Raw genomic sequence first — 14,249 nt, 5'->3', positions numbered from 1 at the left:
TGTGAGATTGTGCTCAGAGGTGGCTCACCAGGCGTTGGCTGTCTGAAAACTTTATTCGCAATATGTACGTACGCAGGTTTACACTACACTCGCCTTCTTTTGAAAACCCACTTGAAGGTCTCTATAGATCAGCGGTTCTCAAACTACGGGTCGCGACCCAAAGTGGGGTCGTGGGTATAGGTGACAGTGGGGTCGCGTATTGGCTTTTTCTTTTATGTTCTGGCAACATATTTTGGCTAAATATGCCTCATTTATAAATGTGTATTGATAACATAGTGCTGTAATAAAATGTTCTAATAAATATGCATGATCGAGTTCAACAACGTGTGCTTTTATTTTGATATTCCTTAATTCCACATTGAAATTAGATAGATAGATAGATAGATAGATAGATAGATAGATAGATAGATAGATAGATAGATAGATAGATAGATAGATAGATAGATAGATAGATAGATAGATAGATAGATAGATAGATAGATAGATAGATAGATAGATAGATAGATAGATAGATAGATAGATAGATAGATAGATAGATAGATAGATAGATAGATAGATAGATAGATCTATCACAACATTGTAAACTTGGCTTTTGCAACGTGTGCTTTTTTGTGTTTTGTGTTTTATTGTGTTTTTTATATGGTTGATTGTTCGAGATAAAATAAACTCAACTCTGTCTCTCTCTCTCTGTCTTTCTCTGTCTCCCTCCCTCCTCTCTCTCTCTCTCTCTCTCTCTCTCTCTCTCTCTCTCTCTCTCTCTCTCTCAGAGACACTATAGTGAGGAGGACCCAGAGAAAGAGAAGAGGGTGAAGGAGATTGAACTGCTGCTCATGTCGACCGAGAACGAACTTAGAGGCCAACCATCACTACCAGTAAGTGTATGTGTGTGTGTGTGTGTGTGTGTGTGTGTGTGTGTGTGTGTGTGTGTGTGTGTGTGTGTGTGTGTGTGTGTGTGTGTGTGTGTGTGTGTGTGTGTGTGTGTGTGTGTGTGTGTGTGTGTGTGTGTGTGTGTGTGTGTGTGTGTGTGTGTGTGTGTGTGTGTGTGTGTGTGTGTGTGTGTGTGTGTGCGCGCCAGTAGACCTGTGAAAGTGTGACAACACGATTTATGTGTGCATCTGTGCTGACCCCGGTCAGTGGTGGAACAGTGTGTGCGTGAGTGCGTGTGTGTTTGTGTGAGTGTGTACGAGGAGGAAACATCTGGGGGGGTCTGTTTCTGCAGAAGTGATGAAATAGGACCTTATCTTGTGTGTGTTTGTGTGAGACTCCTTGTGCAACCCCCCCCCCACCCCCACTACAGCCTCCACGTTTACACACAAGTTCCTCTCTCTCTCTCCATCTGTTCACACCCTCTACCTCTTTCTAACTTTCCTTTTCTCTCTCTCTCCTCTCTCGTTCTCTCTCTCTCTCTCCTTCATCTGTTCTCACACCCTTTACCTCTTTCTAGCTTTCCTTTTCTCTCTCTCTCTCTCTCTCTCTCTCTCTCTCTCTCTCTCTCTCTCTCTCTCTCTCTCTCTCTCTCTCCTTCATCTGTTCACACACCCTTTACCTCTTTCTAGCTTTCCTTTCTCTCTCTCTCTCTCTCTCTCTCTCTCTCTCTCTCTCTCTCTCTCTCTCTCTCTCTCTCTCTCTCTCTCTCTCTCTCTCTCCTTCATCTGTTCACACCCTCTACCTCTTTCTAGCTTTCCTTTCTCTCTCTCTCTCTCTCTCTCTCTCTCTCTCTCTCTCTCTCTCTCTCTCTCTCTCTCTCTCTCTCTCTCTCTCTCTCTCTCTCTCTCTCTCTCTCTATCTCTCTCGTGCTCTCTCTCTCTCTCCTTCATCTGTTCACACACCCTTTACCTCTTTCTAGCTTTTCCTTTCTCTCTCTCTCTCTCTCTCTCTCTCTCTCTCTCTCTCTCTCTCTCTCTCTCTCTCTCTCTCTCTCTCCTCTCTCTCTCTCTGTCTCTGTCTCTGTATCTCTCTCCCTCTCACTCTCACTCTCTCCATCATCTGTTCACACATGCACCCTCTACCTCTTTCTAGCTTTCCTTTCTCGTGTTTTCTTTCTTTTGACTTGATATTTCACGTACCTGATCATATTCATTGATAAATGTTTCAATCTATCTCTCTCTCAGATCAACCTACCGTATCCCAGCTGGGTCAACCAGAGCTCTTTGACGGACAGCTTAGAGGGCGTCACCATGGCGTTGCATCGTTACCACCAGGCCACCGCCCCCCCGGCCCGCGACCAAGGCTGCCTACCTGAGGAGAGCGCTGCGTTGTTGCGTGCCCATGGCAACAACAGCAATAACTGCAACAACAACAACAACAACAACAACAGCAACAACAACAGCAACAGCCACCACAGCAGTACTCTGCCAGAGTACATGGACTCTGTCATTGACTCGGTAAGAGTTTGCGTACTTGTTTCGTATTTAGTTTAGTACTCTGTCTTTCGGTTTTCCTCGTTTTCTACTCTAATAGATGTTTCCAAAATGAAGAAAAGTGGTAGCAAATGTTAGTTAAAGAAAAGTTATAGAAAAGGCATAGTTTTTTACCCAATAGTGGGCCTTGACCCCTTGCTCCCGCCCCTTTTCCCCCAGAGCCTCTCCTCATTGGATGAGGCCTCTCTGCCCAATCAGGGCTCGGGAACCACTCAAGGTGCAATTTCACTGGCTGGTGTGGTCTGCTCGTCTCCCAAGCGTTCTCCAGCCAGAAACCTGCCCTTTTCACCCTCGCAGGTAGCTAAGCAACCCAGCTAAAGTTTGATCAGAATCCATCCAGTCATCAACCTGTCGTCTGATGACATCATCGAAAAACAATCATCCTGGACTAATCAGTGTGCCTCATTATCCAACATCCATTCGTCTCTCTCTCTACTTTTTATTCTCCTTCTCTCTTATTCTCTATACGTCTCACAGTCATTTCCTCCGTTTCCCTTCAGTTTGCTCTCATGATCCACCTATGATTGTTGTTGGTTTAGATCAGGGGTTCTCAAACTTTTTTTTATACCACAACCCCATTTTATTTAGGATTTATTTTGGTGACCCCACACTTAATGTATCGTGTAATTTCAATGTGGAATTAAGGAATATCAAAATAAAAGCACAACGTTGTTGAACTTGATCATGCATATTTATTAGAACATTTAATTACAGGGCGGTTAGGTGGCCGAGTGGAGATTGCGTTCGTCACCAGCCCCGGAGCTGTTCGAATCCAGCTCACAGCCCCGGGGTTGTCACCAGCTTGGCTGGCCGTCTGCACTAATACAATTGGCTGTATTAGAGGGTGGGAGAAGCTGGCGGGGTGGGTCCGGGTCGTTGTAAACAGCGACTCCTACAGTTCGGTCGGGGCGCCTGCTAAGCGCGGATAGGACTCGAGGGGGATAGTGTGGTCCTCCCACACGCTACGCCCTCTCGATGAGAATCCGCGCTGCCAGGTGAAAAGAAGCGGTTGATTGGCTGGACGTGTGTCGGAGGAAGCACGTGATAGCCTCCACTCTCCCAGATGATCTGACTGTGGGGGGTAAGTGCGCAGCGACCAGGAAGGGACTGGGAATTGGCATACGACTAACATTGGGATGGGAGAAAATCGGAGGAAAATGGAGGGGGAAAAAGACCAAAAAAAAAAAAAAAAAAAAAAGAACATTTAATTACAGCACTATGTTATCAATACACATTTATAAAACGAGGCATATTTAGCCGGAATATGTTGCCAGAATAGTTTTTTTTTCTTTTTTTTTCTTGTCAATTACTGTCACCTACCCACGACCCCACTTTGGGTTGAGACCCGTAGTTTGAGAACCCCTGGTTTAGACTGTCTCTCTCTACCTAACTGGACACATACAACCACTGCAGCCTTCCTCTCGTGTAAACTATTATTTTCTTCTCTCTTCTCTCTCTTGTGTGTCACAGTTTCTCAACCAATCAACAAGCCCGGAACACTCGGACAGCGACAGTCTGCCAATGGGCTCGCCCGTGGACTCCAAGCCCCTGATGGTCGCACACCTACACCGCGACCACGCCCTCCGACCCCAGAAAGAGAATGACATGTAAGCTCCTCTATTCAGGATTTCTGAATCTCCCTATTGGGGGATGAATACATGTTTATCAATATCTTAATTTATCTATTCTATTCTATTCTATTCTATATAAATGTGGGGTGTGTGTGAGATTAGGTTATTTATTTTATATCAATTATATATTATTCATATATAATCAATTATGGTGTTTTTCAAATTAAAAGTCACATTCTCTCTCTCTCTCTCTCTCTCTCTCTCTCTCTCTCTCTCTCTCTCTCTCTCTCTCTCTCCCTCTCTCTCCTCAGGTTCAGAACTCCAAATATTCGTCGTTCTATCATGGAGTCGTCCCCTCGCACGCCCACTCCCTTTAGGTCAGCTTTGGCCTTGCAAGAGGCCAAGTACGGACCCCTGAAAATACTGGTGAGAAACACAGACACACACACATGCACGCACGCGCACACACACACAGACACACACACATGCACGCACGCGCACACACACACATACACACACACATACACACACACACAAACACACGGGCTGCACATACATCACTTGCATGTATGTACATTACAGATAGCACACACATGTGTTGAAATTGATGTCACACTGAGTAACTACAGTATGCTGTATGCTGATTAAATCTACATCCATGCAATGTTTTATGGAGACTTTTTTTTTGTTTAAAATAAAAAAGCTGACATGACAAAATACCCTGTGACTTCCTTAACCTTCAGTTTGTCTCTTAAAACAACCACTGTGCTCTCTCTCTGTGGTCACTTACTCACTGGGGAATTTCTTTTTTTCAGAACTCCCCTTTGGACCATGAGATGATAGAGTCCATCAAGCAAGAGCCTATGGAGTGTGCCATCTCAGCGGGGGGGTCGCCAAACGAGCAGCCCCCTCTGAAGAAGATCAAACAAGAGGTAATTTCCACTCTCACACGTATACATCACACTCACACACGTGCACAGACACACGCGCGCACAATCACATACACATACACATACACAAGCACTGTATTATCTATACACCCACAGAAAGAGACAATAACTTTTAGGTTTTGTATTAGGAAAACAAAAGTCGCAAGTTTGCCAATACCTGTACAGCTGTCCTGGAAATTGTGACTATTTGTTTAGTATATCTGGGGTTTTCCCAATATCTTGTTGTTGTTGAACTCATTTGACAATAGACAGGAGTTAGTGTAGTTGTTTAAAATAAGTGATTGTGATGTTAGAGTTGCTCTACATAAAGGTGTATCTTAATACAGGCGTTTGATATACATTTGTAATCTGCCTGGATTTGAACGCTCAGGTTTTCCCCACGTGGGCACAGCCAAAGGGCAACCCCTCCCCCCCGGGCCAAGACAGATGTTAGGTGTACATAACCCAATCACATGATGGTAGCTGTATGACCAATGGCGTGTTGTGTTTCGGGGGTTTCCTGTAGGAGTCGTCCAGTGAGAGAAGCCCCTGCATGCAGTGGGAGGGACAAGACCTCCACACACAGCTCTTCTCGCCCTCCGGCCACACCCAGGAAGTACCCGTAAGTTCAGTTCAGTTCAGTTCAGTTCAGTTATTTTTTATTTCGGGTTTTGGACACATAACAATGGTCATTCCATAAATCGCCAGCTGCTATTGCAGCATTGTCCAATTGTCCGAAAAGGGCTGAAGGGAGAATCACTAGGCTTGTCGGGCCCTATACTCCTGAAGACGTACGTTTCTTTTTTTCCTTTCTTTTTTATTTGAATTTTCGTACATTTACATACGTAGTACATACATATAGTACACATTACAGTACATACATATAGTACACATTACAGTACACATTACAGTATAGTATACCTGCAGTATATAATAGTATATATAATAGTATATAGTATATAATAGTGTATACAACACATATATAATGTGATATGAGATATATAGTACATGATATATACAATATAATATAGTACCATATTATAATAGTGTATAGTGTACACTATAGTGTAAATATAGTTTAGTATAATATACAAATTAATTATAATATGATTATATAACGTAATATGATATAACGTACAATACGGTATCATATGTTTTTTATTTATTAATTAAATGCAATTAAAGCTCTTCTTCCCTTCTGTACCTATCGAAAATAGATTTATTTAGTCTAGATTTGAATTGATTTATGTTTTCAGAATATTTTAGTTCATCCTCTAGCCCATTCCACAGGGTGACCTTTCACCTTTCACTTTTCACTTAAAAATATACAGTATGTATATATTTTCTCAAGATATGTATACAGTGTACCATGGATCCATGACGGTATACCTACATATCCGTCATATCTTCTGGCCCTACCTTCTGGCCATGTGGGTTTTAAGTCCCCCATGACTGCTGACAGAGCCGTCCCCACCCTCCATCCTAACCTCAACGCCTCAGTGGCCCTAACCCTAACCCTCCCCCACCCTCCATCCTGACCTCAACGCCTCAGTGGGGGGAAATTGCAAAACTCACCATAGCGACGGAATGTATGCTGAACTTCCTTCTTGACTTTTTTTTTAGCTTGTACTGTGATGTTCGTAACGTAACACATTTATATTTGGCTGATGCTTTAAGATAAGATAGGTGTCAGGTCACCCGACACCTCCCCAAGCAGCAGGCACCACCAGGGTTTAGATAAGATAAGATAAGATATTCCTTGATTGATTGAAATTCAGGCATCATAGCAACATGGGGGAGGGGGGCGGGGAGGTACAGGTATGGGCAGGATAATAGTAGAAAGACATAAATATAGGCAATACAATTCTGGGTCTGAATATACAATTATGAGGAAAAAATAAACAGCGTAAACAATATAATTAACTCTGAATAGGTCTGAATGTTTGAGACTTGAGATGGTACAGAATAGGGGATACACAGGGGAGACGGTTCTTTATTGAGACAGTAGTACAGAGTAGTGTAGACACAGGGGAGAAGGTTCTTTATTGAGACAGAGTAGTGTAGACACAGGGGAGAAGGTTCTTTATTGAGACAGAGTAGTGTAGACACAGGAGAGAAGGTTCTTTATTGAGACAGAGTAGTGTAGACACAGGAGAGAAGGTTCTTTATTGAGACAGAGTAGGGGAGACACAGGGGAGAAGGTTCTTTATTGAGACAGAGTAGTGTAGACACAGGAGAGAAGGTTCTTTATTGAGACAGAGTAGTGTAGACACAGGGGAGAAGGTTCTTTATTGAGACAGAGTAGTGTAGACACAGGGGAGAAGGTTCTTTATTGAGACAGAGTAGTGTAGACACAGGGGAGAAGGTTCTTTATTGAGACAGAGTAGGGGAGACACAGGGGAGAAGGTTCTTTATTGAGACAGAGTAGTGTAGACACAGGGGAGAAGGTTCTTTATTGAGACAGAGTAGGGGAGACACAGGGGAGAAGGTTCTTTATTGAGACAGAGTAGTGTAGACACAGGAGAGAAGGTTCTTTATTGAGACAGAGTAGGGGAGACACAGGGGAGAAGGTTCTTTATTGAGACAGAGTAGTGTAGACACAGGGGAGAAGGTTCTTTATTGAGACAGAGTAGGGGAGACACAGGGGAGAAGGTTCTTTATTGAGACAGAGTAGTGTAGACACAGGGGAGAAGGTTCTTTATTGAGACAGAGTAGTGTAGACACAGGAGAGAAGGTTCTTTATTGAGACAGAGTAGTGTAGACGCAGGGAGAAGGTTCTTTATTGAGACAGTAGTACAGAGTAGGGGAGACACAGGAGAGAAGGTTCTTTATTGAGACAGTAGTACAGAGTAGGGGAGACACAGGGGAGAAGGTTCTTTATTGAGACAGAGTAGTGTAGACGCAGGGAGAAGGTTCTTTATTGAGACAGTAGTACAGAGTAGGGGAGACACAGGAGAGAAGGTTCTTTATTGAGACAGAGTAGGGGAGACACAGGGGAGAAGGTTCTTTATTGAGACAGAGTAGTGGAGACACAGGGGAGAAGGTTTTTTATTGAGACAGAGTAGTGTAGACACAGGGGAGAAGGTTCTTTATTGAGACAGTAGTACAGAGTAGGGGAGACACAGGAGAAAAGGTTCTTTATTGAGACAGAGTAGGGGAGACACAGGGGAGAAGGTTCTTTATTGAGACAGAGTAGTGTAGACACAGGAGAGAAGGTTCTTTATTGAGACAGAGTAGGGGAGACACAGGGGAGAAGGTTCTTTATTGAGACAGAGTAGGGGAGACACAGGGGAAAAGGTTCTTTATTGAGACAGAGTAGTGTAGACACAGGGGAGAAGGTTCTTTATTGAGACAGAGTAGTGTAGACACAGGGGAGAAGGTTCTTTATTGAGACAGAGTAGTGTAGACACAGGGGAGAAGGTTCTTTATTGAGACAGAGTAGTGTAGACACAGGAGAGAAGGTTCTTTATTGAGACAGAGTAGGGGAGACACAGGGGAGAAGGTTCTTTATTGAGACAGAGTAGTGTAGACACAGGGGAGAAGGTTCTTTATTGAGACAGAGTAGTGTAGACACAGGGGAGAAGGTTCTTTATTGAGACAGAGTAGTGTAGACACAGGAGAGAAGGTTCTTTATTGAGACAGAGTAGTGTAGACACAGGGGAGAAGGTTCTTTATTGAGACAGTAGTACAGAGTAGTGTAGACACAGGGGAGAAGGTTCTTTATTGAGACAGTAGTACAGAGTAGTGTAGACACAGGAGAGAAGGTTCTTTATTGAGACAGAGTAGTGTAGACACAGGGGAGAAGGTTCTTTATTGAGACAGAGTAGTGTAGACACAGGAGAGAAGGTTCTTTATTGAGACAGAGTAGTGTAGACACAGGGGAGAAGGTTCTTTATTGAGACAGTAGTACAGAGTAGGGGAGACACAGGAGAGAAGGTTCTTTATTGAGACAGAGTAGGGGAGACACAGGAGAGAAGGTTCTTTATTGAGACAGAGTAGGGGAGACACAGGAGAGAAGGTTCTTTATTGAGACAGAGTAGGGGAGACACAGGAGAGAAGGTTCTTTATTGAGACAGAGTAGTGTAGACACAGGGGAGAAGGTTTTTTATTGAGACAGAGTAGTGTAGACACAGGGGAGAAGGTTCTTTATTGAGACAGAGTAGTGTAGACACAGGAGAGAAGGTTCTTTATTGAGACAGAGTAGGGGAGACACAGGGGAGAAGGTTCTTTATTGAGACAGAGTAGTGTAGACACAGGGGAGAAGGTTTTTTATTGAGACAGAGTAGGGGAGACACAGGGGAGAAGGTTCTTTATTGAGACAGAGTAGGGGAGACACAGGGGAGAAGGTTCTTTATTGAGACAGAGTAGGGGAGACACAGGGGAGAAGGTTCTTTATTGAGAAAGAGTAGTGTAGACACAGGAGAGAAGGTTCTTTATTGAGACAGAGTAGGGGAGACACAGGGGAGAAGGTTCTTTATTGAGACAGAGTAGGGGAGACACAGGGGAGAAGGTTCTTTATTGAGACAGAGTAGTGTAGACACAGGGGAGAAGGTTCTTTATTGAGACAGAGTAGTGTAGACACAGGGGAGAAGGTTCTTTATTGAGACAGAGTAGTGTAGACACAGGGGAGAAGGTTCTTTATTGAGACAGAGTAGTGTAGACACAGGGGAGAAGGTTCTTTATTGAGACAGAGTAGTGTAGACACAGGGGAGAAGGTTCTTTATTGAGACAGAGTAGTGTAGACACAGGGGAGAAGGTTCTTTATTGAGACAGTAGTACAGAGTAGGGGAGACACAGGAGAGAAGGTTCTTTATTGAGACAGTAGTACAGAGTAGTGTAGACACAGGGGAGAAGGTTCTTTATTGAGACAGAGTAGGGCAGACACAGGGGAGAAGGTTCTTTATTGAGACAGAGTAGTGTAGACACAGGAGAGAAGGTTCTTTATTGAGACAGAGTAGTGTAGACACAGGGGAGAAGGTTCTTTATTGAGACAGAGTAGTGTAGACACAGGAGAGAAGGTTCTTTATTGAGACAGAGTAGTGTAGACACAGGGGAGAAGGTTCTTTATTGAGACAGTAGTACAGAGTAGGGGAGACACAGGAGAGAAGGTTCTTTATTGAGACAGAGTAGTGTAGACACAGGGGAGAAGGTTCTTTATTGAGACAGTAGTACAGAGTAGTGTAGACACAGGGGAGAAGGTTCTTTATTGAGACAGTAGTACAGAGTAGTGTAGACACAGGAGAGAAGGTTCTTTATTGAGACAGAGTAGTGTAGACACAGGGGAGAAGGTTCTTTATTGAGACAGAGTAGTGTAGACACAGGAGAGAAGGTTCTTTATTGAGACAGAGTAGTGTAGACACAGGGGAGAAGGTTCTTTATTGAGACAGTAGTACAGAGTAGGGGAGACACAGGAGAGAAGGTTCTTTATTGAGACAGAGTAGGGGAGACACAGGAGAGAAGGTTCTTTATTGAGACAGAGTAGGGGAGACACAGGAGAGAAGGTTCTTTATTGAGACAGAGTAGGGGAGACACAGGAGAGAAGGTTCTTTATTGAGACAGAGTAGTGTAGACACAGGGGAGAAGGTTTTTTATTGAGACAGAGTAGTGTAGACACAGGGGAGAAGGTTCTTTATTGAGACAGAGTAGTGTAGACACAGGAGAGAAGGTTCTTTATTGAGACAGAGTAGGGGAGACACAGGGGAGAAGGTTCTTTATTGAGACAGAGTAGTGTAGACACAGGGGAGAAGGTTTTTTATTGAGACAGAGTAGGGGAGACACAGGGGAGAAGGTTCTTTATTGAGACAGAGTAGGGGAGACACAGGGGAGAAGGTTCTTTATTGAGACAGAGTAGGGGAGACACAGGGGAGAAGGTTCTTTATTGAGACAGAGTAGTGTAGACACAGGAGAGAAGGTTCTTTATTGAGACAGAGTAGGGGAGACACAGGGGAGAAGGTTCTTTATTGAGACAGAGTAGGGGAGACACAGGGGAGAAGGTTCTTTATTGAGACAGAGTAGTGTAGACACAGGGGAGAAGGTTCTTTATTGAGACAGAGTAGTGTAGACACAGGGGAGAAGGTTCTTTATTGAGACAGAGTAGTGTAGACACAGGGGAGAAGGTTCTTTATTGAGACAGAGTAGTGTAGACACAGGGGAGAAGGTTCTTTATTGAGACAGAGTAGTGTAGACACAGGGGAGAAGGTTCTTTATTGAGACAGAGTAGTGTAGACACAGGGGAGAAGGTTCTTTATTGAGACAGTAGTACAGAGTAGGGGAGACACAGGAGAGAAGGTTCTTTATTGAGACAGTAGTACAGAGTAGTGTAGACACAGGGGAGAAGGTTCTTTATTGAGACAGAGTAGGGCAGACACAGGGGAGAAGGTTCTTTATTGAGACAGAGTAGTGTAGACACAGGAGAGAAGGTTCTTTATTGAGACAGAGTAGTGTAGACACAGGGGAGAAGGTTCTTTATTGAGACAGAGTAGTGTAGACACAGGAGAGAAGGTTCTTTATTGAGACAGAGTAGTGTAGACACAGGGGAGAAGGTTCTTTATTGAGACAGTAGTACAGAGTAGGGGAGACACAGGAGAGAAGGTTCTTTATTGAGACAGAGTAGTGTAGACACAGGAGAGAAGGTTCTTTATTGAGACAGAGTAGTGTAGACACAGGGGAGAAGGTTATTTATTGAGACAGAGTAGTGTAGACACAGGGGAGAAGGTTTTTTATTGAGACAGAGTAGGGGAGACACAGGAGAGAAGGTTCTTTATTGAGACAGAGTAGTGTAGACACAGGGGAGAAGGTTCTTTATTGAGACAGTAGTACAGAGTAGGGGAGACACAGGAGAGAAGGTTCTTTATTGAGACAGAGTAGGGGAGACACAGGAGAGAAGGTTCTTTATTGAGACAGAGTAGTGTAGACACAGGGGAGAAGGTTCTTTATTGAGACAGAGTAGTGTAGACACAGGGGAGAAGGTTCTTTATTGAGACAGAGTAGTGTAGACACAGGAGAGAAGGTTCTTTATTGAGACAGAGTAGTGTAGACACAGGGGAGAAGGTTCTTTATTGAGACAGAGTAGTGTAGACACAGGAGAGAAGGTTCTTTATTGAGACAGAGTAGTGTAGACACAGGGGAGAAGGTTCTTTATTGAGACAGTAGTACAGAGTAGGGGAGACACAGGAGAGAAGGTTCTTTATTGAGACAGAGTAGGGGAGACACAGGAGAGAAGGTTCTTTATTGAGACAGAGTAGTGTAGACACAGGGGAGAAGGTTCTTTATTGAGACAGAGTAGTGTAGACACAGGGGAGAAGGTTCTTTATTGAGACAGAGTAGTGTAGACACAGGGAGAAGGTTCTTTATTGAGACAGAGTAGTGTAGACACAGGGGAGAAGGTTTTTTTTTTTTTTTTTTTTATCCTTTATTTATCCAGGAATGTCCCATTGAGATACAAGATCTCTTCTTCCAGGGAGTCCTGACCAACACACAACAAGTTTCAACATAAAACAGGGCATTAAACAAAAAACATACAATTCAAATATAAATACAGAGGGTCATTTGTGCAGTGGCAAGGAGCATAATCACATCAACAATAGCATCAGGTAAAACAGTTACATGTTTCATAAAGGGCTAATCGTAGCATACCTTTAAAAGCATTCACAGTAGGAAGTGCCTGTAGACAAAGTTTCACTTGCAGCGTATTCCATAAAAAGGGAGCATAGTGGGAGAATGCAGCTTTACCAAGCTCTGACTGCATCAAAGGAACATTTAACAGCATACCATTTGCTGCTCGTCTGGTATTAAAAAAGCAAGTATAAAAGGACAGAAGTCTGGAGATATATAAGGGCAGCTTACCTAGCAATGACTTAAGGATAAAAATCAACATGTGTGATTGTCTTCTTTGGTACAGAGAGGACCATCCTAATGACTGATACAAAGTGCAGTGGTGGGTGCGAGAGCCTGCACCTGTTACAAAACGTATGGCAGTATGGTACGCAGAATCCAGCTTTTTAAGCAGGGAGGAAGGAGCATGCATATAGATTACATCGCCATAGTCTAATACAGGCAGAAAGGAACTCTGCACAATTCTCTTCCTGGCTTAACCTAGGATGGCTTAACCGGAAGAAAAAGCCCAGTTTAGGTCTAAGTTTTCTCAGTAGGTTCCCAATATGAACATCAAAGGCCATCTTTTCATCAATCCATATGCCCAGATATTTATAGGATGCTACTTTGTCAAGGCATGTCCCTTCCAGTGTCAGAATCAGGGGGACAGCTGTATTAGCTCGAGAGCGAGAGAAGGTCATGTACTTGGTCTTTTTTGCATTAAGGACCAGTCTTAGCCTTAGCAAGGAGTGTTGTAGTGTATTAAAAGCATCCTGTAGAAGCTCTATGGCCTGAGTTAAAGAGGAAGCCACTGTGTAAACAACTGTATCATCGGCGTATAAATGAAAACGTGCTGGGTTTATCCCATTTCCTAGTTCATTTATAAAGATGGAAAATAAGACGGGGGCCAAAATAGAACCTTGTGGAACACCTTTGTTTACAGTAAGAGTAGTGTAGACACAGGAGAGAAGGTTATTTATTGAGACAGAGTAGTGTAGACACACGGGAGAAGGTTCTTTATTGAGGCGGTAGGAAGGCTGAGACGGAGACAGAATAGGAGAGACGCAGGAGAGAAGGTTCTTTATTGAGGCGGTAGGAAGGCTGAGAGGGAGACAGAGCAGAGGAGACACAGGAGAGGTTCTTTATTGAGACAGTAGGGAGGCTGAGAGGGAGACACAGTAGAGGAGACACAGGAGAGAAGGTTCTTTATTGAGACAGTAGGAAGGCTGAGAGGGAGACACAGTAGAGGAGACACAGGAGAGAAGGTTCTTTATTGAGACAGTAGGAAGGCTGAGAGAGAGACAGAGTAGAGGAGACACAGGAGAGAAGGTTCTTTATTGAGACAGTAGGTAGGCTGAGAGGGAGACAGAGTAGAGGAGACACAGGAGAGAAGGTTCTTTATTGAGACAGTAGGAAGGCTGAGAGGGAGACAGAGTAGAGGAGACACAGGAGAGAAGGTTCTTTATTGAGACAGTAGGAAGGCTGAGAGGGAGACACAGTAGAGATGGTTCTTTATTGAGACAGTAGGAAGGCTGAGAGGGAGACACAGGAGAGATGGTTCTTTATTGAGACAGTAGGAAGGCTGAGAGGGAGACAGAGTAGAGGAGACACAGGAGAGACGGTTCTTTATTGAGACAGTAGGAAGGCTGAGAGGGAGACAGAGTAGAGGAGACACAAGAGAGAATGTTCTTTATTGAGACAGTAGGAAGGCTGAGAGGGAGACACAGTAGAGATGG

General features: G+C 43.8%; 1 protein-coding gene across 1 annotated transcript in view; it reads left to right on the top strand.

Annotated features, from left to right (window-relative positions):
* Positions 1-770: 770 nt before the first annotated feature.
* The window catches only part of myb (v-myb avian myeloblastosis viral oncogene homolog), an 18,284-nt gene continuing 4,805 nt past the window's right edge, over positions 771-14,249 (top strand). The window contains exons 1-6 of the mRNA XM_084315056.1: positions 771-872; positions 2,112-2,384; positions 3,891-4,027; positions 4,303-4,417; positions 4,807-4,923; positions 5,447-5,542. Of these exons, the coding sequence (XP_084171182.1) occupies positions 831-872; positions 2,112-2,384; positions 3,891-4,027; positions 4,303-4,417; positions 4,807-4,923; positions 5,447-5,542 (780 nt within the window). The 5' untranslated portion in view covers positions 771-830. The remainder of the gene's footprint in view (positions 873-2,111; positions 2,385-3,890; positions 4,028-4,302; positions 4,418-4,806; positions 4,924-5,446; positions 5,543-14,249) is intronic.

Source organism: Notolepis coatsorum (genome assembly GCF_963971535.1).
Source record: "Notolepis coatsorum genome assembly, chromosome: 5".
In the NCBI taxonomy this organism is placed as follows: domain Eukaryota; kingdom Metazoa; phylum Chordata; class Actinopteri; order Aulopiformes; family Paralepididae; genus Notolepis; species Notolepis coatsorum.
Note: the sequence above shows the minus strand (reverse complement) of the source record. Positions and strands in the feature narration are given on the sequence as shown.